Below are 27,237 nucleotides of genomic sequence, written 5' to 3'. Positions count from 1 at the left end.
GGCGTGAGGCTGCTGATGCTCCGCCGCCACCGGGAAGGAGGAGGAAGAGAGCGGAGAGGGGGGACCTTTCGAGCGCCGGAACTGCCTGCTCCGGGCGGTGCCGGCGCCGGGGCGCGTTTCGCGGTGGCACCACCTGGCCGGGCCGCCTGCAGCCGTAGCAGCAGCAGCCACAGCAGCTGCCCGAGGGGAGCGTGGCCGGAGCTGGGCGGGATGGCTCCGGGTCCCGCTCCGAGGAGGAAGGGGGCGGCGGGGCCTGCGGGCGGGCTGCCCTCCGTCCGCCAGAGCCTGCGCCGGGCCTGGCAAGACAAGCACCTGGTGCTCTTCGAGCCCCACTACACCCCGCTGGTGGCCGCCTGCCTCTGCCTGGCCGAAGTGGGGGTCAACCAGTGGGTCATACACAGGGTGGCATGTGAGTGAGGGCCCGGGACGGGGCCTGGGGTGGGGGTGGGTCAGGAGACTGGCACTGGGGGTGTGGATAAGGGGCAAGGCTTAGGGTTAGGACCCTCGCCGGGAGGGAGGGAGGGGTATAGCTCACGCCTGCAGCTCTTCTGGGAGTAGCGAGGACCAGCAGACCTTGAGGACTAGCGTGCCGGGCAGACGGACCCCTGTGGGATTGGGTTAAGGAGGCAACAGCAGCCCTCTCAAGCAAAAGGTCTCCCTGCAGTGGCCAAGCAGGTGGGAAGACCATGGGAAGGAGGTGAGCAGAGGAGCCAACTCCTAGGGGGTCGAGGTCCATTCCCCCCCCCAATAAAATATTTGAGGGCTCCCCGCCCAAATATTGCCATTCAAATGGTGTGTGTTTGCCACGCTATGTGATTGATTATGCAGGGTGAGGCTTGCCTGCTCCCACATATGTTATTCAAGTTGGCACCTCTGTACGTCCCTCACTTGTGTCCCACAACCCCTACCTTCAACTGGTAGTCGGAGTCAGGTCTCCATAGATGCTGGAGGTACAGTAGTATGCAGTGCAGCCATCAGGAGCAGCAGGCATTGCTGGGTTCATCGTCCACAGATTTGTCCGCCCCCTTTTCAAAACTGCCCCAATTGGCAGCCGTTGCTACGTCTTGTGGCAGTGAATTCCGTAGCTGAACGATGCAAAGTGGGGTGTCATTAACAGGACTATGTGGAGGGTGCGATACATTGTGTAGTCTGAGGCAGTTTGGACAAAGGGCTGGGGCTTCATTTGAGCCAGGGCGTAGTGTCAGAACTGGCCTCGAATCAATGCTTCTTGTCCTGGCTGCTAGAGCCCAGCCTAAATAAAAATCTGTCCAAGCCCTTCAAAAACAGGTCATAGCTAAATGCCTTATCACAGAGGAACAGCCACCAGGCATGGCTTTGCATGTGTTCTTGTAGACTTGGATAATTTTAGAGCCCTTCTTTTAGATCCAGGCCGTTTTCAGCAGCTGAAGCAAGATCCTGTTCGTACTTGATGGTACAGCTTCTGTGCTTTCCCCAAAGATACAGAGATCGACTGGAAAGCCTATATGGATGAGGTGGAGGGTGTTGTCAATGGGACTCTGGATTACACCCAGCTAAAGGGGGACACAGGCCCTCTTGTGTGAGTAACACTGAGCTTGCAATTATAATGAGGGTTTCAGCAGTGGTAGGGGGGTACATCTCTTAAAGATGGAGCCTGGGCGGCAATAGGGCAGTTTCTCTTGCCTTACTCTGTAGTTGATCTATTTACCCACTCCCCCCCCCTCTACAGATATCCTGCTGGCTTTGTTTACATCTTCCTGGGCCTGTATTATGCAACTGGCCGTGGCACCAACATCCGCCTGGCCCAATATCTTTTTGCTGCCCTTTACCTTGCCACACTGCTGCTCGTTTTCCGCATCTACAGCCGAACCAGTAAGGTCAGTAGCTCCTACAGCACCTCAAGGAGCACTAAAGACTGTTCTTCTTCCTATCACACAGTAGATATGAGCCCTCATCCAAACACAGTGCTCCTGTGCAGTACATGTGGGACCTGAAAATTAAAGGCCAGGAGGAGGACAGCAAGGTTTGGGTGGGTGCAGGTTAAGGTGGAATTCTGTGGAGCTGCACTGCTGAACTCTCTATATAGACTGAGACTTCCATGTTCATGATACTGTACAGCAACCGTAAAAAAATGCAACCTCACATTCCAGTTCTACCACTGAGATCTTCTGTAGGAGCAGTGCTGGTTCCCCCCCCCCCCAGGTTGGTGAGGCTCATTTGATTTCAACACAAAGCCGAGCTTTTAGTGTTATTGGCCGAGCCCTGTGAAATGATCTTCCAAAATATATTCAGCAGCCTTCCAAATCTGTATTGACCTTTAAATGATTGCTGAAAACTTTTATTTGCTGCCAGGCTTATGCAAACAATTAATAAAAACTTTAATTAGTGTTCTTTAATAATAAAAAATTATGTGGTCTTTATTTTGTATGTATTCTTGTTGTAAATTGCTTTGATTTTTAAAATGATGCTTTTGTAGTGAAGGTTCCTATAAAGCGTGTTCATATGCTGTGAATGAGGACACAGCTACAAGTTTTCGGTTCTCCCTCTCTTGCACAAGGAGGAAGAGGATCCTGGGAACCTGACCTTACAATCTGAGAAAAAAGCAACTGAGCATGCAGTTGTAGGAGGAAAGTTAGGCACTTTCTGCTGAATGCTTGTCTGTTGTTATTATTATTATTACAACTATTATTTCACCTTCCACGCATTTCTCAAGGCGATGCACAAAATACAATAAAAACTGTTAAAAACAATACAGAAAGCAGCAGCAGTTAAAACTAAAAACCAATGTGAATTGGGTGCCCATTGCAGGGACCTATTCATCCAGCTGAGAAAGCTTGCCAGAACAAAGCTTTTCAGAAAGTACAGATTGTGGGTTCGTATCTCACCAGGAATTTCATTCCACAGAAAAGGGCTGGCCACACTAAAAGCCAGGAGTTAAAGAAGGGGCAAAGTAGCTTCAGTCAGCACAACTGTCAGCCACTGCCTCTAGGAGGTGCTGGGAGCCCAGTGGGCACACACAGGCTGTCCGTTGTTGGAAGACTCCAGTCTGTAAAATGGGAACAGTGGCAGCTTGAGTCATCTGAAGCCGCCCCAATGGCAAGTGGGCTTGATTTTCCTCGTTGACACCTCTGCTGCAGGTCCCACCCTACGTTTTCTTCTTCATGTGCTGCGCCTCCTATCGCATCCACTCCATCTTTGTCCTGCGCCTCTTCAATGACCCGGTGGCCATGGCGATCCTTTTCCTGGCTGTCAACCTCTTCCTGGAGGAGCGGTGGTCCTGGGGCTGCTTCTGCTTCAGGTGAGAGCCCCTTTAGAGCCAATCCATTCAATGGGAGGGTATTTTAAACAAACAAGTGGCACACCTGATTTTTCTGCTTGCAAAGTGGGAATTTCAGAGCCAGCTCATTGCTTCCTGTGGTGCATCTAAAACAGCCTTTGCTAGCCTGAGCACCTCCAGATGTTTTGGACTACAACTCCCATCAGCCATCTTGCTGTAGTCCTGACTGTTCAGTGTAAACTGTAAACCTTGTGGGCAAGGAGGACAGACTTGCTCTCTGTGAAAGTCTGCTGCTAGTTCTTAGACTTAGTCAATGTCAGATGGCAAAAGCAAGGTGCATGGGGACTGGAATGGGCCTTTTGTATTAACCACAGGGATCAGTGGCATCTTTTATCTCTCTCCTCAAGCCTGGCAGTGTCTGTGAAGATGAATATCCTGCTCTTTGCACCGGGTCTCCTTTTCCTCCTGCTGCAGCGCTTTGGCCTGCTAGGAGCCATTCCCAAGCTCGCTATCTGTGCAGCCCTGCAGGTAAGGAGATGGGAAGATTTGCCATGCCCAGATTCAACCCCTGGTATCTCCAGCCAAAAGGCCTAGGAAAGGTCACATGGCATGTCAGAACAGACAACACTTAGTCTACAGTGCCTGGTATTCCCAGGGGGTCTTCCCATCCAATTAGTAACCAGGCCTGACCCTGCTTAGTTTTTAGGAGATCAGGCATGTTTAGGGTGGTATGACCACAGGCGAAATACTTGTCTGATTCAGTTACTACCTAGCGACAGTAGAGCTAGGTCAAGGTGAAATACTTTGAAAATATGCACAGCTGTGATCCTGTCTGTTGGATCATCAAGTTTTAGTTTTAAAAAGGTTTCTAGCTCTCGTTGTTTCTGTAAATATGCTGGCAGAAACAAAGGAAGTATGGGTGGGACTTCCAGTGATCATGGTGAGACTCCTGTCCAAACATATATATTTCCATATCACCCTGCTCCATCTCTAGCATTTTCTGGCCCATCCTCTCCTTGTCCTTGTATTTGTGAATTTGTTTTGTGTGGTTGCACATCATTTCATGAGTTCAGGGCATGTGAGCAGTTACACAATACTCAGTGCATAACACTCAATTGCACAAAACAAATACTGGGTGTTTCCCCTGGTGTTTTATTTTTTAAATGGAAGGGAGAAATGCAATTTATGAAGGATGCAGGCAAGTAAGTTTCCCCTCAAGCAAACATTACAGAAGGCAGTTAATGTTGTCCAAGCTCGGAGAGAGCTTTTTTGGCAAGGGAAACCTCATCGCTAGGTGCACATGAGGTTCAATTACTGTCCAGCAGCCATTAAGAGGAGGCTGCCCAAAATAAATGCAGCAGGTCTTTTGGAACTGATGCCGGGAAAGAAGCTGAACTGCCTTCCTCACAGCTTCATTGCATCATGAGTTTTGTAGGTTTAAAGCAGCAGAAGTAATTAGTAGCTTGTGTACCTGATGCTCCAGCATTTTGCTAAAAATAATAAAGCACTTCCTGGATGAATGTGTAGCAGAGCCTATGAAGCAACACGACATGTCTCTAATTTTGGAACAGAGAGTTGTATTAGCTGCAGAACCCAAACCTGATTTCTGGCTTAGGTGGTAATATCAATCAGCAAAGACACTGGCTCATCTGCTGCAGCTGCAGCAAAACAGGTCTTTCCTGTTTTACTTCACACACACACACCCCCGCAGGCGCACACCTTCATTGTCTTCCAAGAGAGACAAGTGAAGCTGGCAGACTAAAGAATGCAGTGACCTCAGCTTCCACAATTTGCTGCACTAGGAGTGCCAAAAAGTCGCATTCATGTTCTTCGTGGGAGAATTTTAAGGCACAGTTGTTTCTTGCAGGTTGTTTTGGGGTTGCCCTTCCTGGTAGTGAACCCTGTTGGGTACGTGTCCCGTTCCTTTGACCTGGGCCGACAGTTCCTCTTCAAGTGGACAGTAAACTGGCGATTCTTGCCAGAAGAGGTTTTCCAGCACCGGACATTCCACCTGGCATTGCTGGCCACCCATTTGGCTGCCCTGGGGCTCTTTGCACTGAAGAGGTGGCACAGGTGAGAAGGTGGCATTGTCACTGTGCTCAGGGGGATAGTACGTGTGAGACTCAAATCTTGGAGAATCACGCTCACAATTTATGGGCTCTCAGAGAGAAAGAGATTTTGTTGTTGTTGTAGCTTGTCAAGGAGCGAGCTTCTAATTCTCCAGCACTGGCCTGATACAAAGCAAGAGAGAAAATGGGACTTTGGGGCACATACACAACCCACAAAAAATTAGCCTTTGCAGGATTCTGCTTCAGTTCAGTACAAGGGTGCAGAAACCACTTGCACTGAAAGTTAGTGTCATGTAGTGCACAGAATGTGAAAGCTGGGGAAAGTTCTGGGTTTGCATCCCTACTCAACCATTTGAAGCTTAGTCATAAGAACAGCCCCACCTGATCTCAGCAGAGGTCCACATGTCCTAGGATCCTGTTTCCAACGGGGTGAGCAGATGCTTGCAGACATCGTATAGGGCAGGCATCCCCAAACTTCGGCCCTCCAGATGTTTTGGACTACAATTCCCATCATCCCTGACCACTGGTCCTGTTAGCTAGGGATCATGGGAGTTGTAGGCCAAAACATCTGGAGGGCCGCAGTTTGGGGATGCCTGGTATAGGGTGTGGAAAGCAGCAGCTGTTTTCTTTTTTTGCCCCAGCACCTAGTTTTAAGAGAGAAACTGCCTACTTTGAGATCTCCTCTGTCACCCAGCCTAACCTGTCTCATGGATTAAGAAGAGATGATGCTAAACTGCCCTGAATAAGAGTTTACACTCCCAGCAGGAAGGGGTCCACTTTCTTATGGATCACAACAGTTCTGCTTCTCTCCTCTTCCCCCCCCCCCAAAAAAAACTGCAGGTGTGATGAAAGCATCCTGTCACTGCTGAAGGATCCAGCTGAGAGGAAGAACCCTCCGCAGCCCCTCTCAGCCAATCATATCCTTTTGCCAGAGTGGTGGTGGTGTGGGGGGGCAACCGCATGGTAGGTGGTTTGTGTGATGGTACAAGGACAGGCCTTTTCTGCGGTGGGCGCCCACTTGTGGAATGTTCTCCCCAGGGAAGCTTGCTTGGCACCTACCGTAAGTTACTTATCATTACACCCCAGGTAAAAACATCCCTCTTCTCCTAGGACTTTGGATAATTAAACAATTAACTGCAGGGTGGTGGTGGTATAGTTTTCATTATGGTATGTGCGTTTGTGTTTTTAATATTGTAAATTGCCCCGTGATCCTCCCAATAGAGGGTGGTATAAAAGTTTAAAGGTAAATATAAAGGGACCCCTGACAGTTAGGTCCAGTTGCGGACGACTCTGGGGATGCGGCACTCATCTCACTTTACTGGCCAAGGGAGCCGGCGTACAGCTTCCAGGTCATGTGGCCAGCATGACTAAGCCGCTTCTGGCGAACCAGAGCAGCGCACGAAAATGCCGTTTACCTTCCCACCTATTTATCTACTTGCACTTTGACGTGCTTTCGAACTGCTAGGTTGGCAGGAGCAGGGACCGAGCAACGGGAGCTCATCCTGTCACGGGGATTCGAACCGCCGACCTTCTGATCAGCAAGCCCTAGGCTTAACCCACAGCACCACCCACGTCCCTTCCAGTATAAAAGTTTAATGAATAATAATTTATAAAAGGACATGGAAAGAGCCGAGCTTCCACACTCTTGATGCTCCTCCACTCCAGAGCTGCAATGGATTTGAACTTTCAACTTTGTGCAGTGCAACCTTCCCTTAACCAAAGGCTACAGGTAGTCTTTGCTCTCTTCACTTCCAACTTCATCGGCGTTTGCTTCAGCCGCTCCTTGCACTACCAGTTCTACGTCTGGTATTTCCACACTCTGCCCTACTTGCTCTGGTGCACGCCTCCCAAGAAGCTTGCTCATCTGCTGAAGTGCGTACCAGCAGGGGTAGGGGAGACAAGTCAAGGGGACGCAGGGTCATGCCAGCCACGTGCCTATTTTCTCTGTGCAATCAGATCCATGTAGTGTATAGGAACGGCATTGCAGTTTGACAGAATTCACAGCATACATGCCTGTGAATCCAGCACGTGCTCACTTGATCATGATTACAGAACTTTGGGTTGCATCCATAACTCACATTTCACTCAGAGGGAGGGGACATTTGAATGCAACCATTTATTTATTGGGGTATTTGTAGGGTCACCTTTTGTCCTGCAAAGCAGCTAGATGACAAATCTTTGAAACAAAGGTCACATCTGCACCATACATTTGAAGCACTCTTCTACCACTTCAAATGTATGTTGTGAATGTGGCTGGAGTCAGGATCACAAAGAGAACATCAAAACCAGTGAGGGGAGCGGGACTAGTGGGAGTTAAACAATGTACCATGAAATTACATTTCAAATATTTTGCGCATGTTAGACACAAAAAAAAAAAATTGGGTGAAGAGGGAAGCTGTCACGTGGTGCCTGGAATAAAGACATTTTTAAAAAAAATAGCTCAGCCTGCTGCAGAATTTTGATGGATTAGGGGTGAAGCAAGGAGTTCAGCTTTCCATCTCCACTTATGAAAACCTTGATGCAGGTGCTACTGTAACATAATTCATATAGGAATCTAATCAAAACTTTTTATAACAAGGCCCATTTATTTAGGGGAGGTTCAGAACTCTTTATTGGCACACCGTTGTTTTAAGAATGTATAAACAGTTCCTAATCAACGTTTTCCAAAGCAGAATGCAGAATATGTACACAAATCTGAAAAACAAACTTTGAAATCATTGAATTATCCAAACTCCGTATACATTATAAAATGGCCAAGTCATTTGTTAAAAAGAAAGTTTTCAATAGCTACCTATATTTCAGTTGGATGCCGGTTCCAGAAGGCTGGAGCTGCAGCACTAATGGCCTGATATATTTAGTGATATCAGGTGTACTTCTGGGGCATACAGAACTCTTAATAATGCCCTATAAGAAGAATACAATTGCCAGAGAGGAGCATATGGGGCAAGGCTTAAGTTTCTCAAGTTCTCTAGCCCTAGCTTGTATCACTTTAAATGCTAGAAGTGAAACTTTTAACCGAGCCACATAACATATTGGCAGCCAAGTGCAGTTTCTTAGCAGAGGTGTTATATACTGTTGGTGGGATGCCCCAGCCATCAGCCTAGCTGCATTATTGTAACCTAGCTGCAGTTTCTGGACTGCTCAAGAGAAGCCGCACATAGAGTGCACTGCAGTAATCCCGTCTTGAGAGTTCCTGATGCCTGGATCTCAATAGTCATAGCTGTCTCACCAGATGAAGCTGATAAAAGGTGCTCTTAGTCACTGAGGTTACCTGTGCCTCCAGTGACATACATGGATCTAGGAGTACCTTTGCTGAAGCAGAACTGAAGCAGGGTGGGAATGGAAAAGAAGTGAGTGCTAAGTTCAAGATCCTGGTTCTGGTGTAGAAAGCCTTCTACATTGTGGTACCAGGATACCTGAAAGATCACCTCATCTCTTACATACACAATTGGTCGCTGCTCTGCAGGTGAGGGCCTCCCACAAATAGCCTCTTATCAGGTCTGTTGAGCACAATAGCTGAGTTGGGCTTTTAGCGTTGTGGCACCTGCCCTTTGGAATGCCCTCCCCTTGAATATTGGGCAACATCTCTGTTGTTGTTGTTTTTATGGCGCCTACTGAAGACATTCCTCTTTTAAGTTGAGCTCTTTCCGAGTCTGCATCTGTGCTGGAATAGTTTTAAATACGTTTTGTATTGTTTTATCTCTTGTTTGCTGCCCTGGGCTCCTTTGGGACGAAAGACGGGATATAAATGTAATAAACAAACAAACAATTTTTAAGAGTGAAAGTGAAGGAAGGAGAAAAACCCACTCCTCCTGCTACGACAGCCTTATGTGACTTCTTGAACAATGTCCTATTTGTTTTTTCCTCTCCCTTCAGGGTGCTCATTCTAGGTTTGATCGAGCTTTCTTGGAACACGTACCCATCAACAGTTTACAGCTCCGCCGTCCTCCATGTTTGCCATGCCATCATCCTCCTGCAGCTCTGGTATGGGACGGAGGCCTCCATGACCCCCCAGGAAGTAAAGAAACAGCCTTTGAAAAAGGCTGAGTGAAAACTGCACAAGAGGAGCTTCCCACAGTGAGAGCATGAACAAGAATTGTCCAGGCATGGATGTTGCTCTGGGTCAGATGCTGATGGACCACTTCCATTCCCCCCTGGGACCTCTTGCTCAAGTGTAGGCACTGCCTCCTAGCCCAGAAGGGTGGTGGTTTGTGGATTGGAAAGAGTACAATCTGCATACCTGCTGGTGGTAATGTGGAACACCTTAAATAAAATCAGCCAGGGCTTGGCGTGAGGCCTCTTGCCTCTGTATTTTGACTTTTGTCTTGTGGCTGCACTTCATTTGCTTTTAAAGCAAGCTTCTTGGCCTTTTAAAGGTGGATAACACCTGAGAACAGGTGGACTTAAGGTTGTATCCAACACCGTCCCATTAGTGCAAGGACTTCCGCTCACACAATGGAACTGCCCCTCCCTCTGCTCCCCCCATGCACCCACTAAAGCTGTTCTGTAGATTTTTCCTAACTCTTCTGAGCAAGTTAGCGGGCAAGGGGTGCACAGAGACAGGAGAGGGAGGAGAAGTTCAGTTCTGCAAGTGGAAATCTGCACCAACGGGATGACTTCCATCTGATACAACCCTGAGTAGCACAGTCTTGCTACGGGGGTGAGGTGTGAGCAGGAATAGGAGTGTTGCTTTTTACTGGGAATAAGCTAATTTTCTGCTGTGGTGGAAGGAGAGCCTTTCCCACTCATTTCAGGAGTCAAGGCTATGCAAAACAGGCTTGCAGTACACTCCCTGTGGGGGACAGCACACGTCTCTCTTCCCTTTTTTGGACATAATCTGGCCAACCCAATAGACGAGGGTAATCAAGAGACTAGCCCTGGCTCTCTATAGCAACTCAAGTGCCTGTAATTTTGGAGGTATCTGGAAAAAGCATTGCTGGTGTGGACACAGAGTCACTCAAAGACCTTGGCAATGAAAGAACACGCTGCTGCTCTAGACTCTGAGCTCGTCTCTTTATTGGCACCCGCAACCAACAGCCTGGCCTGCTCACTACTCCTTCACACATTGTTTGGGTTGTAACACAGCATGTTCAGCTTGATGTTCTCATCCCAGTGGCGGAGCAGCAGGAAGAGTTGACGTGCTGCCCCTTTGAGGGCGGCGACGTCCACACCTTCTGGCAGCTGCTGTGCCCGCAGCCAGGAATCGGCCTTGGCTGCCAGCAACTCCCACTCCACAAAGAACCCGGCACAGCGGTGCTCCAGCCATGCCAAAGCCACAGCTGTGGCCCAGCTCATGCTCTCCAGGTCCCCTTCCTCTGCATCTGGGCACATCTCCTGCAGGCTGATGCTCACTTCAGAGGCATCCGGCGAATGGTCGCAGGCGTCTGTCTCGGAGCCACGCCCGCTGTCCGCCTGTGCCCACACGGCAGCGCTCGGCACATCTGAGCAGGTGCTGTGTGAGTGTGGCGATCCTGGCTCCACGGCTCCCTCCTTGCTCATTCCAACTACTTCACCGCCATCCGGGGAAGGCTGGTTTGCTGTTAGCCTTGGGCTGGCCTTGGCTATGAGTGCCCAAGGGGAGGTGCTGGAGGCAGGGCTGAGGCTGGCACGGTGGGAGGCATAGGGAGAGGCTCGGCGCAAGCGGTCCAGTGGGATCTGAACAACCTCTGAGAAACACTCGGTCAGCTGGAACATGCCGGGGGCCTGCTGTAGCCGCACCTGTTACAAGGGAGAAGTTGGATGTGCATTTAAGCCAACCTCCTGAGTCCCTTAACAGTTCAGTGGGAAGTGCTTCTGTGCAAGTTCAAAGCTATTTTGCAACTTCCTTTCATTTGAGTAGGCTAGTGCAGCAGAGATGTTTATGGGCTGTGCCAAATTGTAGTTTGGAACTGCATACTGTTCTGGTTCATTCAGAACAGTCTTATCTATCTATATATATGAAGTCCAAGTTGTCCCTGCGTCCAAGCTGTCCCGTGTGTCCCTGGGTCACTGCGCATGTCCCCCAGGGACACAGGGATTGGACAGCAGAGACTGGACACGCGCGCGCTCTCCCCACCCCCACCTACCGTTTCCCTGCGGCCGCCAACCGCTGATCCCAGCCGGACTGAGCGTTGGCGGGGGGGGGGAGAGAGAGCGCGTGTGTGTCCAGCAATGTATCCTTCCTGTCACTTCCCGTTTCCCGGCAGCGGCGGACCAAGGGCGGCCAGGCTTTCCCCGTCACCGTAGGCGAAGTTCGCGCCGAAGCGCGCAATGGCTGAGGGACGCTAGGCCCAAGCGCCGGACTCCGCCTCCCCCTCACGCCATCCCCTCGCGCGCTCTCCCTCCGTGAGGGACCAGCCTGCAGGGGGGAGAGGGCGCCGGGAAGCAGCGCGCAAAAAGGCGGGCGAGAAGGAGGACGGGGCTACTGAGGTGCCGCCGCTCTTGCTGCTGCTGCCGCCGCTGCTGTGCTGCCTCTCCGCTAAGAGCTAATCCTGCCCGCCCGCCAGGACGAACCGCCCGTGAGGAGGAGCCCGGCGCCCCGCGGACCTGACAACCCTCCCTGTCTCCTTGCTGTCGGCGGCTGCGGGAGAGGAACGGAGGAGAAGAAAGCAGCGCTTTCTCCTCCTCCGTCCCTGTCCCCCTGCCGCCAACAGCAAGGACAGGTCCCAGGGTTCGGAGAAGCGCTGCGCAAGCGCTTCTCCGAACCCCAGGATGTTCTAGCGCCCATTATTGAACGGGCTGAAATACACTAGTTTGTTCTATAATAGCAATGATTTTATCTGTTATATAATTGCATATTAAACTGTTGTAACCTGCCCTGGGGCCTTATAGTGAAGGGCAGGGAAGAAACCTTATAAATATAATTAGAAGTCCAGCAGAAATCACATAAGATGGGCAACCAATGTGGGATAAAACGATGCTGCAGAGATCTAGGTAGTGGAAATGGAGAGGGGAAGAGATGCTTACCAGTGGGAGATAGTCCTGAATGGCACTGTCACAAGAGGAGAGTTCACTTTCAGGGGTCAGGCACTGGGGACGCAGTGCCAGGCCTTGACCCCGTCGCCGGCTGATGCTGAATCTGCAGAGACCAGTCACCCAGGTGAAATGTCATGGTGATGTCACCAGCTTGTCCGATCAGGCTAGGGCTCTTATAGTGTAGCCTTCTGTTTCTTACAGTGGCCAAGCAAAGCATGAAAACTGCCCTGTGCCTGTTCCCCAGCATCTGGTATACTGCCTCCATTCATAGGGGTAGTTCTCAATGATTGTTAACCTGGATAAGACTGGATCCTGCATGCACTGAGAAAGACAGACTGCAGGCCAGCTTCCTCTAGCCCATGCCAGGTTAACTGAAGCAGAGTACAAAACTGTCCTTTTAAGTGGGGCCTTCCACCCTCCCGTGTGGGGCTCTATATATCATGGAGGTGCTCAAGCATGTTTATCAGGTACGGGGTGGGTTGGAGGGTGTGATTTTCCTCTCTAGGAAGGATTATCTCACACAAGTGCTTGCAGGCTTTAATAGGCTTCAAAATGTGTTGTAAAATCCCAAATGCTGGGTGGAAGACAACAACATTACTCATAGAAAACAGAGCTTTAGCTTCTTGTTCAGATCTCCGTTGTTCCACAAAGATCTAGTAGTGAAGCAACTGTGTCTTGTGTCCTGATCCTTCCCTGCTCTTTCCACCTTATTGAAGACCACAAAATGCTCTGGACTGGGTCTTTCTCAGTTACGTATTTTGTAAAGCACCTAGTATGTAGATGGTGCTAATATTTTAGACAATAAGGGAGAGTTTCCAGAGCTAACTCAGCTGGGAACTTGTAGAGGATACCTACAGTGAGTTCTCCATTGATCCTAAAAAAGATGATAAACTCTTAAGGATTTCAATTGGTGTTGTATGATATTGCGAACACTCAGAATGGTTGATCAAAAGAACGACCTTGCTGCAGAGTAGCCTGTTGCATCTCCCAGCCCTGGAAGACTCACCTGGAGCCCACAAAGTTCTCCATTGATTTCTGGGAGCCCACAGAGACAGAAGAGGGACTGGAATCGACACCTAGACCAGAAAGGAAGCAACTGGTTAGGAGCTGCAAAATAGCAAACAGAGATGGAGACCAGTGGTGCCCATGGGGACTGGTGGGGGCGGAAGGCATGGTGACTGAGAGAATGTGGAGCCAGGGCCAATGTCAGGCGAAGCCAGCCAATTCTAGGTTTGTCCACATCCTCCTCTGAGTTTTATCAAGGCAACACTGACTCGAAGGAGGAAGAAGTTGACAGCCAGTGCTCTAGACTGTAGGTCAGAAGTCAGGCAGGTGGGGACTGGTTGAGGTCAGGCTGAGGTTGGTGTGGCAGTGCCCCATTTGTACTAATAGACCAGCCTTCGCTGATTGAGACCACACAGCTTTACTTCCACGGGGCTACCTATGGTAGCTGCAGTTTTATTGCCAGGGCTGCATCTTAATGCCATTTGCTTAGGATCTCCCAGTTGGTGCTACAGAGCCCTGCACAGCAAAGCTCTTTATTCTCTCCCTATAACAAAAGCAAAAAAAGTTACAGAAGGAAAGCAAAAGTACACAGAGCACAAAACCCAACTTCTGGTGCTGTAGAAATTGATTTTGCCAATGTGGTGCAGTGGTTAGAGTGCTGGACTAGGACTTGGGAGATCAGGGTTCAAGTCCTCAGCCACGAAGCTCGCAGAGTGACCTTGGGCCAGTCACTTTCTCTCAGCCTAACCTACCCCACAGGATTGCTGCGAGGATGAAATGGGAAAATGGAAAAACTCTGTGTGCTGCCTAGAGCTCCTAGAAGGGAAGGTGGGAGATAAATGTTATAAATAAATAGGGGTAGAGTTTGTGGGCTCTTGCAGATGATGTATTGATCAAGCGTTCATCCCTTCTCTCATGGAGATTAAATTATATCTGGTCTTCTGATTTCCAAGCAGAGCAGTTATATGACAAGGAGTACTTGTCTTGCATTTGTCCTGATTTGCTTGTGAAGCATTCATATATCTTTCTGTTAGGCATTAGTTCATCCCACACTTTTCAATGCATTTCTCCACTTTCCAAACTGCATAAAAGGTTGCTTTTTAAAAAGTGTATTTGTTGCATAGGGGTGACACAGCCTTTTAATCCACTTTAATTGCACAAACCTAAGTTTGTGGTGTGTGCTTGATAGATTTAGGCACCCTAAATCTATTAAAGCACATGGTTTAATGCAGCCTCTCCAGATCCTTCACACCCTCCAAACTCTGCCGTAAGACTTACCATCATGGCAGTTCTGCTTTTCTTGGTTGACAGAAGTGACACTAACAGGAAAAGAAGGAATCTCTTCTCGTTCTAGGAAGTAAAGAAAAATCCTGACATCAGACTAACAACTGATACAACCTGCAGAGAACTGGAGGGAAGTCGGGGGCATTCAATCTATTATTTTGTTAGCTGGCTATTTTATCCATTTATATACTGCTTAGTTGTAATAAAACCTCTAAGCGGTTTACAAGAAACAACAACAGTATCTAACTAGCATAAGGACAGAAATAAACTGCTGCAAATCAGAAGCTGAAGTTGAGTTGCTCAAAGCTCATGCTGATCCAAAAGAACAGGGATAGGAAACCTCAAGCTTAACAAGGCCCGCCAGGCCTCCCCATGTGGCCCAAGAGAATATTTTGACTAAACCATGCCCACCGGTGCGGAACTTTGCAAGTCCTGGGAATCAGCTGCAAAAGCAGGTTACTTGATGTCACTGTAGTGTCAGGTAACTATCAGGCAGGCAGCTCCGCACACTTGCCAAACATTATTATCATTATCATCATCATCAGGTTTAAAATTAACACATAAACACAAAGAACATTTGGGGGGGGAAGCAAAGAAGAAAACAAAAATAAAACAGACAAAGACATAGCAAAATTATACAAAATAAAAAATATACAATACATCTTTTACAAACAAACAAAGATATGTAACACTACTTCACCAATACACAAAAATATTTCCCGACTTCCTTGTTTCCTCGATTCCTTGCCTCTGATATTCCAATAAATTTGATCTGTACTAAATCTTGTTTGTATTCTTTGTCCTTATTTCAATTCGAGAGTTATTCGAAGCATTCTAAAGTTTTTATATGGGGACATATAATTTTAGATATTGTCTTTACATCTCCCACTCCTCTTTAAACTTTTGGGTCGGTAGATCTCTATTTTTTTCCACCATATGTGCTAATTCCATGTATTCTAACAGTTTTACTTGCCACTCCTCTTTTGATGGAATTTGATCTCCCTTCCACCCCTAGGCAACCAGCATTCTTGCTGCCGTTGTAGCATGTTAAAAGATTCTTCTTTTCTTTCTTGGGATATCTGGTGCCATTATACCTAAGAGGAAGGCTTCCGGTCTTTTGTTAAACATTATCTTGAACAATTTTTTTAATTCATTATAAATGAGGTCCCAAAAGTTTTTTATTTTCTTGCAACTCCACCACTTGTCAAACTTGGCCCACAGTGGGTAGGGGAAGTAGGGATCTGGCCCACCGGCCATGGGCGTAGGCAGGAGGGGGCAGTTGCTCCCCCTAGAGGCAGGGCCGCTGGCCAGCCTGCCCCGCTGCTCGCCCGGTGCCGTCTCCCTTCTCCCTGGCTGGCTGTGGGGCGGGTGGAGGGAAAGCCCCAGAGCCGCGCAAAGCGTTTGGCTGGCTTTCCCTCCGCCCGCCCCACAGCCAGCAAGGGAGAAGGGAGACGTCCCTTCTAGCCGGCTGGCTGTGCGGCAGGCGGAGGGAAAGCCAGGCAACCGCTTTGCGTGGCTCTGGGGCTTTCCCTCCACCCGCCCCACAGCCAGCCAGGCAGAAGTGACATCTCCCTTCTCCCTGGCTGGCTGCGGGGCGGGCGGAGGGAAAGCCAGCCAAACGCTTTGCGTGGCTCTGGGGCTTTCCCTCCACCCGCCCCACAGCCAGCCAGGGAGAAGGGACGTCCCTTCTCCCTGGCTGGCTGTGGGGCGGGCGGAGGGAAAGCCAGCCAAACGCTTTGCACGGCTCTGGGGCTTTCCCTCCACCCACCCCGGCGATCGCAGAGGGGGAGGAGGGGATCGGAGCAGCCCGATTTCGGACTGATCCTGGCGCCCCCTCGCCCCTGCCGTTCGAGGAGGGGGAGGAGGGGGTCGGAGCAGCCCAAAATCGGGCTGCTCCGATCCCCTCCTCCCCCTCCGCGATCGCCGGGGCGGGTGGAGGGAAAGCTGGCAAGGGAGAAGGGAGCTTTCCTTGCCCCACTGTGGCCCCTCCCCCTTGCCCCCCTAATTTTCATCCTGGCTACGCCCCTGCCACCGGCCATATTCCATTTCCCACCCCTGCAAAAGAGAGTTCAGTGATCAGTCAATAGCAGCAGGGTGGGACTGATACTGCTATATCAAGAAGTGTGTTAAAAGGACCTGTTCACAGGAAGACAGGAGGCTGCCTTAAGCTGAGCCAGATTGTTCCTCCACCTAACTCAGTATCATCTAGATCAGGGGTTCCCAAACTTGGGTCTCCAGCTGTTGTTGGACTACAGCTCCCATCATCCCTAGTTGGCAGGACCAGTGGTCAGGGATGTTGAGAGTGGCAGTGGATCTCCAGGGTTTGAGGCAGGGGAATCTTCCGAGGCCCTAACTAGAGATGCCAAGACTGGACCTGGGACCTTCTTCATACAAATCAGAGGGGCCACCACTGAGCTATGGCCCTTTCCCAGCTATGATGCTTCCAAATGATCAGGCACTGCTCATGCTTCATCTTCAAAAAGGAGCAACATGCTAGGTTGGATTGCTACAGAGAAGGGAGAAGTCAAACGGCTGACCCTACCCTACAGAGCACATTTCTGACAGGGAGGCTGTGCCGCTCTCACTAATCTTTCACAACAAAATCATCCCAATGCTCTCATTGTTAGCAGGTCAGTTTCCTAATGTTCAAACTGCTATCTGCTGTTGCTGGGAAGCAGAGCTATTTTTGCTTTTCTTTTAAAAGGCATATTCACCTCTCCTGCATCACATATAGCTTGGGTTCATCAAGCACTTTTTCCCCTATGGGGATGCAAATTACACTGGTTTCACTGCTACAACTGATCACTGAATTGGTGTTTAAAGCCTTCTAAAAAGACCTAGGCCTCAAATATTGTAAAGGCCTCCTCCTTCCCTACAGACCCTCTCAACTCTTAAGGCTGGCAGCAAGGGCCTCTTGGTAGCTTCTCCACTGTCAGAAATTGGGGGAGGGAGATGGCCGCCCAGGATACGGAATTCTCTGTGGCCACCTCTAAATCATGGAACTCCCTCCCCACGGAGGTGCATTGGTACCTTCGCTAAAAAAAGCTTTTGCCTCTTTACCCTGGGCCTTTGACACTGGAGAAGTATAGCGTTATGAGTTTGGAGTGTTAAGTGGTATGTCAGACTCCACTAAACCCTGGATCCAGCAAATGTTAAAATCTAATCAAGTCTTCTAATTCCTGAAATACAGTAGCCAGGTTAGCCTCCTGGTGAGGTGTAAGGAGAACAAAGGAAGGGCCTCTGTGGGAGATGGCAAATGGATGCAGCCTCTCCCTCAACTCGTGGATAGTTAGAAAGACAGAGCCGGAATTTAGAGTTGAAAAAGTTGCAGTGATATGGGCAGGTGTAAAGCAGCAAGCTGGGAGAAGACAGAGAAGCAGAGCAATGTTGGGTGTCTGTTTGAATCCAAGGCTGTGGCTGTGGGAGAAGCAAGACCCTTTTGGGGTGCTAATGCTGTGAACTTCTCCATCGTAGGCTCAGGTTGTATACATGTGTATATACAGTGGTACCTCGACTTACGAACGACTCGACAACCGAATTTTTCGACTTACGAGTGGGGCAAATGGCCGCACGCTTACAAATTTCTCGACATCCAAATGGAAACCGCGGCGGTTTTAGATAGGGTTTCTTTGACTTATGAATTTTTAGATGCTTCGACTTACGAATTTTTCCTTTCCCAATGCATTCCTATGAGAAATCGCGTTTCCAATGGCGCTTTTCGACTTATGAATTTTTCGACCTACGAAGGTGCCTTCGGAACGGATTAAATTCGTAAGTCAAGGCACCACTGTATCCTAAAGACACCATAGTCTCTGCTGTGCTTCATTCCCAAAGGAAACACAAGCCCTGGGTAAGCACCTGGAACCCCTGAAATCTTGCACTGCTCGGAGATTGGAGCGCAAAATAAGTTTAGGGCCCTATTATTTTGATTTAATTTGTTTTAAACTGATTTTAATGTTGTATCTTTAAATTGCTGTAACCTGACCCAGGATCTTGTGGTGGTGGGAGGATAAGAAATTGAATAATAGTACTACTACTACTACTACTAATAGTACTAAATTCCTCGATTTGTATTTGTTTCTCTGCTTCTTCACCATCTACTGCCTCCTGGGGGTGCTTGGGTCATGTAGATAAAGGGTTCCTTGGACAGGTGAAGTGACACTAGTACCTGCAGAAACAGGAGCATCATCCAGGTCCTCCGAGTCCTGCCTCCGTCCCAGACCTGCTGAGCAACTATGTTGACGTCGGCTGCCGGAATAGGATCCTTGCTGGTGGCTGAAGAGGCCCACTGGAAGAAAGCATATTTCATCGGGGTGTTTAGAGATCGTTGTGGGACCAGCACTGTGCATATTCAGTTGCAGAACAATCTCGTTTTCTCTGCATGGATTTTATTGAGCTAATAATAAATACAGCCTGCATTCTGCAGACAGATATATTCCTGGCTGCCACTGGAAAATATCCCCTCACTCAGCGGCTGGTTCAAGTTGATGCAGTCATCTGCAGCAGGAAAACATGCCACCCTAGATACCTGATGAAACCTGGAATGTACCAAAATTGTATGGTGGAAATGTCTGTAAATATTTGGGCTGCTCTCAGCAGTTTGCTAACAAAAGAAGCTGGTGAAAGCAGCCAGTTTTGTTCTGCAATCCTGCAGAACTCCACTGAGTCTAATTGCTGCTCACTATCATTCCTTTTCAATCCTGATATGTTTAAACAGGCAGGTTAGATGCTGTAAGCAGCTGGACTCCTGTCTCTTCCAAGGGAAAACAAATGAAGACAGGCTGCTCCAGATTTTGAGCACTTCAGGAAGGAACAGTAGAAGAACATGATTGTGCAATCTGTTGGACAACAGATTTTTTTAAAAAAGTTTCTAGCTCCCATGATAGAATTTACTCTCAAAACTAGATCTCTGGTAAATCCCGGGGATTCAAATTCTGACCTAAGAAGCAGAGCTCTGCATGTGCGCTCCAAGCTGCCCTACCTGTGCTTCGAACCTCAAGGGCAGAGGGCAAGATCTCCTGGGTGGAAGCATCTACAGGCACCACAGAGGTATATATTGAAGGTGTGTTGCAAGCTTTGCTGGACTGGGCAGCCTTAATGCGGAATCTTCGTGAGAAACCTTTGAAGAGGCAGAATCACAGTGCTGGTTAGAGTTAAGAGGGAAGGTGGATTTGGGATACAGGATAGGCAAAGTTATGTATGCTTGTCTTTAAGCAAGTCCATATTCTTTGTGGCTTCAGAAATGAGCCTTGCAACAACACCCAAGCCCATATTTAATAACTCAATTAATATTCATCATCTGTTTAAGTAGTCAAATTTGAGGCAGAATGGGTGAGTGAAGGGAAGGGCAGGCTTACCATGTTCAATCTCGGCTTCCCTTTGAGACACATTCTCATTATCCCGGATGACGGAGCCAGCAGTCAAGTGGTGAAGCAGTTTGTCCCAGCCCTTACTTTGCTGCTGCCACTGAGAAGGCTCCTCCTTGGCCTGGCTGTCTCTGGCAAGAAGCAGGGAATCCAGGGCAGCTGTCACTTCCCAAGAGACTGGCTTCCCTGCCCTGAGTCCATGGATCACAACTTGGCACCGGAGTGGCGGCCAAGCGCTGCTCTCACACTCTCCTTGCTCAGTTGCTGGTGATGGGCTGAAAAGGTACGGGGGCTCCAATAGCGTGTCCCAGTCTAGGTGGGCTGGTGACAGTAGATTGCCTGGGAGAGAGCAAGGCATGAGAATGCACGCACAAGGCTCAGCAGGTTTTGCAACAGGACAGAGTTTCCCGCAGGCAGACATCTCTGGAAGCTCACAAACACCCAGTTAGGAGTGTACACATCCCCAAGTTTGGCACTCAGAGACTTTCACTTGCCCTGCTGTATTCCCCCTGGGAAAACCCAATCTTCACTGATGAATTGGGGCAAATGATGTCAATCGGGTTTTCTCCAGATTGATGTTTGCTTTGATTTGGCACTAAAGATTGGGTTTCTGGGGGAAAGCGATGGGACAAAGCGAAAACCACTCAGACAAGTGGAAAATCACCTCGATCCCTGTTTTCTAGGCATGGGACAAGTGTGGAAGAGCCTTTAGATACCACAACAGCTAGTATGACAGGAACCTTTGCAATTGAAGGATCCAAGAGTACTGCAAGTGCCTTCAATGGTTATTTACAGCAGGGATGGGGCCCTTCAGATGTTGTTGGACTCCAACTCCCATCAGCCCCAACCAGCATAGTCAAAGGCCGAGGATGATGGGAGCTAGAGTCCAAGAGCATCCAGAGGGCTTCAGGGTCCCTATCCATTCCTTATAGCAAGGCAGCTGCTTGCAGACTGAGCATGAGGCATTTGCAACCATATGGGACTCTGCTTCAATGATGGGAAGGTTTTAGTAGCTCATCTCTGGTCCCGGCATCAGCAGGAAAGGTGGATTTCCCCCTGCCAACAGAAATGACACTTGAGCCTGCCAGGATTAGTCTGGCACCCACTGGCTCCAAATCCTGCAAAGTACTCTCCACAGACTTGGAAGGCTTACAATCGGACCATAATCCCCTTTCCTGATAGACAGGGCCTGCAGACTTCACTCTTCTGGACAGCCATCTGCACTCTACACAATGCTGGCCAACTCCATTCCTAGTCACAAAAACATTGACATTCAGCTTGTTCTGAGGCAGGCTTTGGGCTTGCCCTGGCCCAGGTAACTCCCCAGTCAAAGGTGGGTATGGAGGGGGGAAATTGAGCAACATGGTCCACCACAAAAACAAACAAACCACTCTACAGATGGATGAGAGCTTCTAAGTCCTGCCAAGTGTTGGAGCAGGGAGGGGAGGATGCAAATCTATCAAGACAGGTTTCAGGCTGAGGACACCCCCAGCTCTACCTGGGGATGTTATGGGACTGAACCTGGGAACTTCTGTCACTGAGCTGCAGTGCAGAACTGGAGTAGGGGATAAACTAACAGGGATGTTAATAATTTGCATAAGACCTAAGTGGGAAGAATAACTGACACCAGGATGCCACCCCCTGCAGATGGAAGAGGGCCCTCTATAGCTGGCCCACATGCAAGTCTCAGTCACTCCTGCTTTCTCTCGTCTCCCAGGAGGAGACTTCCGCTTTCTTCTTTCCCACCACTCACTGGAATCAGCAATGCTTCTGCGCATCTTCTGCAACTCTGGCCCAATCTCATCCAGTTTCCCTTCCAGGGAACGGTTCCGCTTCTGGGACACCTTCTCTAGGGCTCGGCACAGCCGATGGGCATCCAGCTCACCATGTGGGGAGGAGAAGCTACGTCCAGACAGAGCAGCTCGGGCCAAGGCCTTCTTCCTCCGCACCAGCTCCTCAGAGCTCAGGGCCACAGACACCTTAAGAGAAGGAGAGGGTGAGAAGGCCAAGGCTGGGAAAACTCTAAGAAGTATGTCAAAGATCATTGTAAGAAAGCAAACACCCTTCCCTTGTGCAGATCTAATGCCGGGCCTACTGCATCTCTACACCTGAGGAATTGTCTTCCATTCTCTCCCTCTCACACACAAAGCTCTTCCAAACAACCACTTTATGGAACATTCATCCTCACTTTCTTGCAGGGCAGTTTGAAAACATGGGCTATTGAATAAGCATTCATTCTGATTTGTCTGCAGGCAGGTGAGACAACATGCCATCAAGGAAAGTGTTACCCCAACCTTTCAATTTCATGTTGCCATTACTTTACTTATCACAAAAAGTCTGTGTGCATTTTTGGCGGGTGGGAGTGGGGAGTGGGTTTGTTGCACAAGAGCTCCCAATCAATTATAATTGCACAACCAGAATGTGCCAATACATGGTTGAATCCCACCTGAAAATAGCAACAGTCTGGAAAGACCCATAATCATGAAGGACTTTTCAAATTACATCAAAGGATACCTTGGTTCTGGGGTTGTATCATGGGAGGTCTAAGCTGTCCAGTGCAGATTCAACACCTACATTACAAAGCCAACTGTAGCAGGATCTACTTTATGTAAGAACATAAGAAGAACCTGCTGGATGAGGCCCATCAAGTCCAGCATCCTGTTCTTGCAGTGGCCACCCAGATGCCCCTAGGAATCCCAAAGGCAGAAGCAGAGCAGAAGTACACTCTCCCCTTCCTGTGGTTTCCAGCAACTGGTATTCAGAAGAATGGTGTCCCTTGAGTGTGTCAAAAAGACATGTCTGAAAATATTTGTGAATTTGTTTTGTGTTAAAAGGCTGCAGAACAGCCTTTAAACTAACCCATGGGGGAAAGGGGAAAGGAACTGGGGAGGGGGGGCGTGTCTTGGTCAGGACAACTCATTGTTTCAATTGACTGGGACCACTGGGAGCCTTTCTAAAGAGGGGGCAATAATGCTATAAATAAGTTAATAGAGGATGAAAGTGAAAATGTTTCTGACCATCCAGTTGGGAATGCCTCCACCTAAGAATAGGAAGAATGGGAAATCTCCCTTTACATTTCTGATAGAAGATTTGATCCTAGAAAAAAGACCCAAAGTAGTATAAAGTAGCAGGCCTCTTTCAAAGCGTGGTGGGTGCTGTGGAGTGGAGGGGACCTGAAATGCCTCACCTTAGGAGCAGCACCAGAATGAGCCTGGGAGACGGGAGCAGACTTGGTGGAGGAATTGCATAGAGAGACACTCTTCTGGCCTTGCTGTGAGCTGCCTTCGAGAGCCTGGGCTAAGGACCCTCCCTCTGGAGGGACATCTCTGGAGCCTGTGGACTCGCTGCTGGTGGAACTGTGGGAGAGCAAGCCGTGGCTGTGGTCAGTGCTGACTGAGCAGTGAGTGAGCACATACTGTTCCTTGATGTAGGAGGGCTGGTAAATCCGCTTCCAGATGTCTCCTCCGGACACAGGATCCCCACCTGCCAGGGAGAAGAACGCAGAGGGACTGGCATGGAGAGCTCCATAATATACCGAGGCAAAATTATTATGGTTGCTAATTACATTTGCATACTGCCCTTCATTCACAGATTGCAGGGTGGTTCACACCATAAATCACAATATAAAAACCACAAAATACATAGTAAAAATAAGAACAACATACCAATAACTTCCCTCTCCCACAACACGTTTAAATGGCCATCAAATGTCAATCGGCCAAAGGCATGGTTGAAAAGGAATTTTTAAGCCTGGCATCCACTGGAGATGCCAAGGAGTGAACCTGGGACCTCCTACATGCAAAACAGTGCTGTGCCAAAGAGCTATGGCCTCTCATTACTCCTCAGCTGACCTCCATAATTCAAAAAGGAAGTGGTCAGGGCCAGTCGGGGTTGGCCTGAGTCCAACAGGAGGCAGAGACAGAACCATTGACAGGTGGAGCCAATTCTCTATTTTATTTCCACTTTCCCACCACTGTCTTCCCAGCTGAGTTCTAGGAGGGTTTTTAGTGTAAAAAAGCCAGTGGGCTTGGAGGAATCAAGACGCAGGTCACATTCACAGCAGACATTAAAGCACCTTCAAGTACATGGCTTCCATCACAGAATTCTCTCTCTCTCTCTCTCTCTCTCTCTTTCTCCCTCCCCCTCCCCCTCTCTCTCCCCCCTCTCTCTGTGTGTAGTTTAGAACTATTTAAAATCTTAAAAGATGATGCTGTTAAGGTGCTACACTCAATATGCCAGCAAGTTTGGAAAACTCAGCAGTGGCCAGAGGATTGGTGAAGATCAGTCTACATCCCAATCCCAAAGAAGGGCAGTGCCAAGGAATGCTCCAACTACTGCACAATTGCGCTCATTTCACACGCTAGCAAGGTGATGCTCAAAATTCTACAAGGCAGGCTTAAGCAGTATGTGGACTGAGAACGCCCAGAAGTGCAAGTTGGATTTCGAAGGGGCAGAGGAACCAGAGACCAAATTGCAAACATGTGCTGAATTATGGAGGAAGCCAGAGAGTTCCAGAAAAACATCTACTTCTGCTTCCTTGACTACGCAAAAGCCTTTGACTGTGTGGACCACAGCAAACTATGGCAAGTTCTTAAAGAAATGGGAGTGCCTGATCACCTCACCTGTCTCCTGAGAAATCTCTATGTGGGACAAGAAGCAACAGTTAGAACTGGATATGGAACAACTGTCCCTTCATGGATCAATGCCTTGTCGTGGCGAAGGGGCTTGAATAACTCAGAGAAGCTATGAGCTATGCCATGCAGGGCCACCCAAGATGGACAGGTCATAGTGGAGAGTTTTGACTAAACGTGATCCACCTGGAGAAGGAACTGGCAAGCCACTCCAGTATCCCTGCCAAGAAAACTCCATGGACAAAGACAACAGGCATATAAAAGTTATGACGCTGGAAGATGAGCCCCTCAGGTCGGAAGGCGTCCAACATGCTACTGAGGAAGAGCGGAGGACAAGTACAAGTAGATTCAGAGCTGATGAAGCGGCTGGGCCAAAGCCGAAAGGACGCTCAGTTGCGGATATGCCTGGAAGCGAAAGGAAAGTCCGATGCTGTAAAGAAAAATATTGCATAGGAACCTGGAATGTAAGAACCATGAATAGAGGTAAGCTGGATGTGGTCAAAAATGAGATGACAAGAATAAATATCGACATCCTGGGCATCAGTGAACTAAAATGGAAGGGAATGGGTGAATTCAGTTCGGGTGACTATCATATCTACTACTGTGGGCAAGAATCCTGTAGAAGAAATGGAGTGGCCCTCATAGTCAACAAAAGAGTGGCAAAAGCTGTGATGGGATGCAATCTCAAAAATGACAGAATGATCTCGATACGAATCCAAGGCAGACCTTTTAACATCACAGTAATCCAAGTTTATGCACCAACTACCGGTGCTGAAGAAAGTGAAATTGACCAATTCTATGAAGACCTACAACACCTTCTAGAAATGACACCAAAGAAGGATGTTCTTCTCATTACAGGGGATTGGAATGCTAAAGTAGGGAATCAAGAGATAAAAGGAACAACTGGCAAGTTTGGCCTTGGAGTTCAAAATGAAGCAGGGCAAAGGCTAATAGAGTTCTGTCAAGAGAACAAGCTGGTCATCACAAACACTCTCTTCCAACAACACAAGAGACGACTCTACACATGGATATCACCAAATGGGCAGCATCGAAATCAGATTGATTATATTCTCTGCAGCCAAAGATGGAGAAGCTCTATACAGTCAGCAAAAACAAGACCTGGAGCTGACTGTAACTCAGATCATCAGCTTCTTATAGCAAAATTCCAGCTTAAACTGAAGAAAGTAGGAAAAACCACTGGGCCAGTAAGATACAATCTGAATCAAATCCCTTATGAATACACAGTGGAAGTGAGGAACAGGTTTAAGGATTTAGATTTGGTGGACAGAGTGCCTGAAGAACTATGGGTGGAGGCTCGTAACATTATACAGGAGGCAGCAACGAAAACCATCCCAAGGAAAAGGAAATGCAAGAAAGCAAAATGGCTGTCCAACGAGGCCTTACAAATAGCGGAGGAGAGGAGGCAAGCAAAATGCAAGGGAGATAGGGAAAGATACAGGAAACTGAATGCAGATTTCCAAAAAACAGCAAGGAGAGACAAGAGGGTCTTCTTAAATGAGCAATGCAAAGAAATAGAGGAAAACAATAGAATGGGGAAAACCAGAGATCTGTTCAAGAAAATTGGAGATATGAAAGGAACATTTCGTACAAAGATTACCATAATCAAGGACAAAAGTGGTAAGGACCTAACAGAAGCAGAAGACATCAAGAAGAGGTGGCAAGAATACACAGAGGAATTATACCAGAAAGATATGGAGGTCTCGTACACCCCAGGTAGTGTGGTTGCTGACCTTGAGCCAGACATCTTGGAGAGTGAAGTCAAATGGGCCTTAGAAAGCACTGCTAATAACAAGGCCAGTGGAAGTGATGATATTCCAGCTGAACTATTTAAAATTTTAAAAGATGATGCTGTTAAGGTGCTACACCCAATATGCCAGCAAGTTTGGAAAACTCAGCAATGGCCAGAGGATTGGAGAAGATCAGTCTACATCCCAATTCCAAAGAAGGGCAGTGCCAAAGAATGCTCCAACTACCGCACAATTGCCCTCATTTCACACGCTAGCAAGGTTATGCTTAAAATTCTACAAGGCAGGCTTAGGCAGTATGTGGACCGAGAACTCCCAGAAGTGCAAGCTGGATTTCGAAAGGGCAGAGGAACCAGAGACCAAATAGCAAACATGCGATGGATTATGGAGAAAGCTAGAGAGTTCCAGAAAAACGTCTACTTCTGCTTCATTGACTATGCAAAAGCCTTTGACTGTGTCGACCACAGCAAACTATGGCAAGTTCTTAAAGAAATGGGAGTGCCTGATCACCTCATCTGTCTCCTTAGAAATCTCTACGTGGGACAAGAAGCTACAGTTAGAACTGGATATGGAACAACTGATTGGTTCAAAATTGGGAAAGGAGTACGACAAGGTTGTATATTGTCTCCCTGCTTATTTAACTTATATGCAGAATTCATCATGCGAAAGGCTGGACTAGATGAATCCCAAGCAGGAATTAAGATTGCCGGAAGAAATATCAACAACCTCAGATATGCAGATGACACAACCTTGATGGCAGAAAGTGAGGAGGAATTAAAGAACCTTTTAATGAGGGTGAAAGAGGAGAGCGCAAAATATGGTCTGAAGCTCAACATCAAAAAAACCAAGATCATGGCCACTGGTCCCATCACCTCCTGGCAAATAGAAGGGGAAGAAATGGAGGCA

At 48.4% G+C, this 27,237-nt stretch overlaps 2 protein-coding genes across 11 annotated transcripts in view; one reads left to right on the top strand and one right to left on the bottom strand.

Moving 5' to 3' along the window:
• Positions 1 to 9,642, top strand: ALG3 (ALG3 alpha-1,3- mannosyltransferase). Of its 5 annotated transcripts, none has more exons than XM_060274323.1 (9): positions 1 to 409; positions 1,459 to 1,558; positions 1,709 to 1,856; positions 3,117 to 3,277; positions 3,664 to 3,784; positions 5,124 to 5,329; positions 6,166 to 6,243; positions 7,054 to 7,197; positions 9,202 to 9,642. In XM_060274323.1, exons 1-9 carry the CDS (start codon positions 16 to 18, stop codon positions 9,374 to 9,376), a joined length of 1,527 nt encoding a protein of 508 aa, XP_060130306.1. In that variant the 5' UTR covers positions 1 to 15; the 3' UTR covers positions 9,377 to 9,642. The 5 variants fall into 5 exon arrangements, 4 of the variants coding, with proteins under 4 accessions (XP_060130306.1, XP_060130308.1, XP_060130310.1 ...); XM_060274325.1 differs by having other exon boundaries at positions 7,054 to 7,256; positions 9,202 to 9,361; XM_060274327.1 differs by having other exon boundaries at positions 278 to 409; positions 1,465 to 1,558.
• A 677-nt stretch (positions 9,643 to 10,319) lies between these two features.
• The window catches only part of VWA5B2 (von Willebrand factor A domain containing 5B2), a 41,689-nt gene continuing 24,771 nt past the window's right edge, over positions 10,320 to 27,237 (bottom strand). For 5 of the 6 annotated variants that reach the window (XM_060274321.1, XM_035133001.2, XM_035133006.2 and 2 more), the window contains 9 exons: positions 23,122 to 23,417; positions 21,688 to 21,913; positions 19,926 to 20,273; positions 19,550 to 19,687; positions 18,737 to 18,856; positions 14,563 to 14,634; positions 13,286 to 13,355; positions 12,271 to 12,382; positions 10,320 to 11,043 (listed from right to left, as the gene is read on the bottom strand). In XM_060274321.1, coding sequence (XP_060130304.1) covers positions 10,384 to 11,043; positions 12,271 to 12,382; positions 13,286 to 13,355; positions 14,563 to 14,634; positions 18,737 to 18,856; positions 19,550 to 19,687; positions 19,926 to 20,273; positions 21,688 to 21,913; positions 23,122 to 23,417 — 2,042 coding nt within the window. In that variant the 3' untranslated portion in view covers positions 10,320 to 10,383. Of the gene's footprint in view, positions 11,044 to 12,270; positions 12,383 to 13,285; positions 14,101 to 14,562; positions 14,635 to 18,736; positions 18,857 to 19,549; positions 19,688 to 19,925; positions 20,274 to 21,687; positions 21,914 to 23,121; positions 23,418 to 27,237 lie in introns of those variants that run through there. The other variant, XR_009557558.1, reaches the window with a different exon arrangement.

Source organism: Zootoca vivipara, chromosome 5, assembly GCF_963506605.1.
Source record: "Zootoca vivipara chromosome 5, rZooViv1.1, whole genome shotgun sequence".
Taxonomy (NCBI): domain Eukaryota; kingdom Metazoa; phylum Chordata; class Lepidosauria; order Squamata; family Lacertidae; genus Zootoca; species Zootoca vivipara.
This window is presented reverse-complemented; position numbering and strand designations above follow the sequence as displayed.

What these genes read in the sequence shown, in the direction of transcription:
- ALG3 (XM_060274323.1), top strand. Translation starts at nt 16, where the DNA reads ATGCTCCGCCGCCACCGGGAAGGAGGAGGAAGAGAGCGGAGAGGGGGG. An exon ending in TGGGGCTGCTTCTGCTTCAG is followed by an intron (nt 3,278 to 3,663) that starts GTGAGAGCCCCT and finishes TCTCTCCTCAAG; the next exon opens with CCTGGCAGTGTCTGTGAAGA. An exon ending in CAGCCCCTCTCAGCCAATCA is followed by an intron (nt 6,244 to 7,053) that starts TATCCTTTTGCC and finishes CCAAAGGCTACA; the next exon opens with GGTAGTCTTTGCTCTCTTCA.